The 5,630-nt window shown below is 34.3% G+C and overlaps 1 protein-coding gene across 13 annotated transcripts in view; it reads left to right on the top strand.

The window, feature by feature from the left end:
• PRRC2C (proline rich coiled-coil 2C) overlaps positions 1–5,630 on the top strand; it is a 112,548-nt gene that overhangs the window by 25,463 nt on the left and 81,455 nt on the right. For 10 of the 13 annotated variants that reach the window (XM_017530021.2, XM_017530018.2, XM_017530025.2 and 7 more), the window contains exons 2-3: positions 3,158–3,325; positions 4,354–4,531. In XM_017530021.2, coding sequence (XP_017385510.1) covers positions 3,214–3,325; positions 4,354–4,531 — 290 coding nt within the window. In that variant the 5' untranslated portion in view covers positions 3,158–3,213. The remainder of the gene's footprint in view (positions 1–3,157; positions 3,326–4,353; positions 4,532–5,630) is intronic. The other 3 variants (XM_017530022.2, XM_017530019.2, XM_017530026.2) reach the window with 1 other exon arrangement.

The raw sequence follows: 5,630 nt of genomic DNA, 5'->3' as shown, positions 1-5,630 counted from the left end.
AAAAAAAAAAAAAAAAAAAAAAAAAAACTCTACCTAATGCCTGGTAAAACACGTCATGTTATCTTTTTAGTTTTGCTTGTCAGACAGGCACTATTCCCAGCCCTTTATGAACTTTAGGTACTGTTCCCCTCTGATCCTCTCAGGTCTTTCTTTGTTGACTGGTTAACAGTATTCTTCCAATCTGTGAATGTGAGCTGTCTTTTCATTTATTTGTGTCTTCAATTTCTTGTATCAATATTTTAGTTTTCAGTGTACAGGTATTTTGCTCCCTTGGTTAGATTTACTCCTAAGTACTTTATTCTTTTTGATGCTATGGTAAATGGGATAGTTTTCTTGATTTCCTTTTCAGCTAGGTTGTTATTGGTGAAAAGAAATGCAACTGATTTTTTTGTATGTTGATTTTGTGTCCTGTTGCTTTACTGAGTTCATTTATTAGTTTCAACAGTTTTTGTGAAAGGATGTTAAACTTTGTCACACGGTTTTCTGCATTTATTGAGATGATCATTTGGTTATTTTCATGAAATTGTGGTATATCACATTGATTTGCATATGTTAAACCAATCTTGGATTCTAGGGATAAATCAGACTTGGTCATGGTATATAATTGGTTTGATGTGTTATTGAGAAGGATTGGTATTGTCTTGATTTTAAGTAGGGAAATTAAGGTTCATTTGATGATTCTTTCAAGCTTGAGTGTTCTGTGATGGCTAGAGATAAATCAGATATTCTGTAACCCTGTGGGTAAATTGTGTATTATTACATTGTTTTCCTTTATAAGAATATGGAGGAGGTGAACATGATATCTTATTTTGATTTTTGTTTAGTTTAACACTGGACATTTTAATACACTTGCTAGCATTTCTTTCTCTTTTTTTGAAGAGTCTTGCTCTGTCGCAGGGGCTGGAGTGCAGTGGCGCAGTCTGAACTCTCTGCATCCTCCACCTCCTGGGTTCAAGCCTCAGCCTCCTGAGTAGCTGGGACTACAGGCACACACCACCACACCGGGCTAATTTTTGTATATTTAGTAGAAACAGGGTTTCACCATGTTGGCCAGGATGGTCTCCGTTTCCTGACCTGGTGATCCACCCACCTCAGACTCCCAAAGTGCTGGGATTACAGGCGTGAGCCACCCCGTGCCCAGCTGCTTACTCGTATTTCCCTGGTGAATTGTCTTTTCATAGCTTTACTCTTTGGGTTTCTTCAATTTGTTGAGTTCTTACAACATATTTACATTTTCTCAAGTGTTGATTATTTTCTTCACCAACCATCAATTTAATTTTTTAACCATCATTTTTCTCTTTACACTGGACAGAATATTTAGTAGGCTTGCTTCTTAAAGTTTTGCTATGAAGTTGATACCTCTGTTCTAGTTAAAGGCAAAGCTTCGTTCAAAACAAAGAAATGTAAATAGGCAGTGTGGGGATACATTCTTCAGGTGTACTGAGCTGAAGGTAATCAGTTAGTAATTAAAGCCAAAGGAGCTAATGAGAGTTCCTAGACAAGAGGTTAGATAAGAAGGAAAGTGGGGATAGGATGAAGAGCACTAGAGGAAAGATTGACCTTAAATGGAATGAGAATAAAGATAAACTTTCTGTATTGCAGTGAATCTCAAACTACTTTTAATTAGAATCACCTGAAGAATTTTTTTTTTTAAGTTGATGCCCAGTTTCCCCCCTTCTCCTAGATTTGTATACGAGAGTTGAGAATCACTGCTTAGAATATATCTGCTTATAAGAAGTCAGTAGGTTTTAACAGTTTTGTAAGTCTTAGGATCAATCTGGAAGACTTTCTATAGAGTACTGGGCCCCCTCCTCAGAGTTTGATTCAGTAGATCTGAGTGTTTATTGTAAATATACACATGTAAAGTGAAATGGTTATCCATACTGTTATGTGGGAGGAGGCAGCCCAGGGTAGTAGATTGAACCAGACACCTAGTTTCAAATTTAATCTAGTTTAGTCATTATGTGTAAAAATCAAGATAGTAGCTACATTGTAAAGTTATTAGACTGAAATGATATCATAGGTGTGAGAGTGCTTGATAAATTTAATGAAACTATACAAACATTGGGTGGCATTTTATATGCACATAAAATGACATTTCTGCCGATTCTACAGTTGACAAATACAAAAATAATGTATGAAATGAAATTTATAAAAGTAAAGTGGGTATAAGCTTTACTTTGATGCTTTTTGCATGGTATACCTTTTTTGTACTATCTTTAGCTCCTTTGTTTCAGTTCTTAATGTTTTTAGCTACTGATGGTTTCTGTGGTAGAATTAGTCATCTTCTACTCAACTGGTACACAAACCCATCAAAAACACAAACAGTCCTTATGTTGATATGTGTACACAACTTCTTTAAATCGAAGAGAAATATTATGAGACTTAATTTATCTTTTTCTCCTATTTATTAATAGACTAACTTTAGGTTACAGTGCATCACCAAGATTAGGGTATGTTAGTTCTAAAGGTGAGAATTCTCTTTGTATTTGAATGCTTATGAAAATGTTATTTATTTCTAACAACTTCTTATATGTAATGGGACTTCATATATGTACTTTGAAAAATGCATACTATTTTTTGAATATTTAGTCCATAGCCATGGAATAGGTTATTTTTATATACCTTGTGTTTATGAGGAGATGTTTTACCTTTCACAAAATGAGGACATAGAATGTTGTTTCTGTATAGGCTGTTAAATTAATAGAGCTTTGTTGGGCACATATTGCCTAATGATACAGGTATATAATTCGTAAGGGAATGAAGAGGCCCTCCTGTCATTTGGATTTTATGTGCATAGGTTGATGTCAGCCATTTCAAGCATATTAAATTGGATAATATATCTTTTCAAAATAGACAGTCTCAATAGATTCACTGTATTTGAACTATTCACGTCAGCATGGAATTATAACCCTTATTTTCTATGACAGAGTTAAGCAGTTATAAACTACGTGTAACTGATATATTTCACAAGTTCATGAGCTTATTATGATCAATTTTGTTGTGTATTGATTATTGGAATTTGGCAGTATTAAAAAGTTCTATGAAATTATCATTGATATGGGACGTTTTATTTTTCAGAATTCCTGTGAACATTTGAATTTACTGAGTTTTTTAATCCTTTTTTTTTTTTTTTTTTTTTTTTTGCATCTTACAGACTGGGGTTTTAAGGGGTGTGGCAGGAGGTTTTGGACTCGATGAGTTTCCACCGAAATGTCGGAGAAGTCAGGCCAGAGCACAAAAGCAAAGGATGGGAAAAAGTATGCAACACTCAGTTTATTTAATACTTACAAGGGGAAATCGTTAGAAACACAGAAAACCACAGGTGAGTAAAATCAAGTGACAATGTTTTTCATGGTTTGTTTTGTGACTATAAGTGATCCACCTGCTGCTATGGGAAGCTAGGGTGTACCGAAGTTAATACAACCATATTTACATTTGCCTTTTTATGCATGCACACATTTTTCAGAGGATATGTGTTAAACATCTTATAATTGAAAATTTACACTTTTTATAGAGCCCTTTAAAAATATTTTCGTTGGCTGGGTGTGGTGGCTGAGGCAGGCAGATCGTGAAGTCGGGAGTTCGGGATCAGCCTGACAAACTAAAATACAAAATACTAAAAATACTACCTGTAATCCCAGCTACTCAGGAGGCTGAGGCAGGAGAATTGCTTGAACGCGGGAGGTGGAGGTTGCAGTGAGCCAAGATCATGCCACTGTACTCCAGCCTGGGCAACAGAGCAAGACTTATTCAATCAATCAATCAATCAATCAATCAGTCAGTATTTTTGTTTTTCTCTGTTGTCAGCAGGAAAAAAGTAGAAACTGTATGGCTCTAAAGGGGAAACTCAGTCAATGACATTGATAAGCATAGAGCTTATATATTAGTGAGAATTTAGTGTCTTTTTAGTTAATAGACTAGAGAAAGTCCTATGTTTCATGTGTGTGTGTATGTTTACTTAGATACTGTGACCTAGTGAAAACTGAAAGCCATGTATGGCATATTAACAGTACTCTTTATGAACATAAAGTCAATATATTTATTCTCTAACATTCTAAGTTTTGAATTTGAAGTAGATTATCTGAAAATATATCAGTATTATCAGTGTTTTCTGTAGTGTGTTAAATTGCATTGTTAGAATTTTTAAGAAATCTGTTAAATGCTGTTAAATTGCTTGATTTCTACATTGAATTGTTTTGCAGGTGTGTAGCTTAGTTTAAAAATTCTTAAAATACAGGATTGAAATCATTCAGGGATTCCATTAATTCTTAGTTTTTTTCTATGTTATTTGAGGAATAAAATGGGTGATAAAATAGATGTTCTAAGAAAGTTGATGTTATTGATCTTTAGTTGCAGCTCGACATGGATTACAGAGTCTTGGAAAAGTTGGTATTTCACGGCGCATGCCTCCACCTGCTAACCTCCCGAGTCTTAAAGCAGAAAACAAAGGCAATGATCCCAATGTGAACATTGTACCTAAAGATGGCACTGGGTGGGCATCAAAACAAGAGCAACATGAAGAAGAAAAGTGAGTCAAAGACTGTTAAAGAATAAAGTTCTTTCCCTTTCTTTGTAGGGAACTTGGGTTTGAGTACCTGCTATTTGAGAAGTGTTATGCTGTCGATATTACATATTTTATACTCTTTAAAGTCTTTTGACTATATAGTAACTTTTGGTTAGTTTTTCTTATTGAAAGTATTTCTGTTTGTCAAGGTAGAACAGATGACAAAATTGCTAATCATAACCTTGCTTATGTCATAGCCTTTATTAGGTTCCCTCCTCTCTTACCACTACTACCTCAGGTATTTTGCTTTCCAATGTGATTTAGAGTTGACTCTGATACCTAAATTCCATGATGCTAAGGTTGTCTGTCTGCCATTTTACTGTATATCTCTAGCATTGAAACTGCCTGATGTTACATAGGTGCTCAAGTAATAATTTGTTTATATTCTAGCAAGAAGGCTAGGATAATTAATAGTGTCCATCTTAGTCATCATTCTTTCAACAACTATTTAGACTTCTGTGTGTCAAAAGATTTTACCAGGCTTTTAGCTAATTGAATGACCAAGCCTAAATAGTGGTAATTTAAAAAAATAAGACAAGCCATTCTATATTTGCTTGCCTATTAGTTATCAAAATTCTGTACTCCTGCCTGAGGAGCTTTATATAGTAAATTTGACTGCTTGTGTAGAAATTTATCAAATAGTTATGCTTGTTAGTTGTAGTAAAATTATTTTATAGTAATGAGTCAGTTATAGGTATGAGTGTACCAGAAATATATTGCATTTAGTGAGCCTCTTAACTACTTTTTAATTTTTAAGCATTACCTCATTACAAGGATTGAATAAAACTGTACACCCTTTCAAAATACCTTTTACTCATGTGAATGCACTAGGCAGGTTGCTGTTACCTCTTTGAATAACAGTAATAACAGTGGTGAACCTGTTGACTGCCAAGTGGAAAGTTTGCTTAGCTTTAGCCCTCAGCTAATTTCGCCAGTCCAGACTATATGTATGTTTATACTGCTATTTTTAGTTATAAGTGTTCTCTTCTTCAAAACAGATATTTGGTAACTATGCTTAATTAAAAGTGTCTGTGTTTTGTTTTTGCCTTTTTTTTTTTTTTTT

This window comes from Cebus imitator, unplaced genomic scaffold, assembly GCF_001604975.1.
Source record: "Cebus imitator isolate Cc_AM_T3 unplaced genomic scaffold, Cebus_imitator-1.0 Scaffold62, whole genome shotgun sequence".
Lineage (NCBI taxonomy): Eukaryota > Metazoa > Chordata > Mammalia > Primates > Cebidae > Cebus > Cebus imitator.
This window is presented reverse-complemented; position numbering and strand designations above follow the sequence as displayed.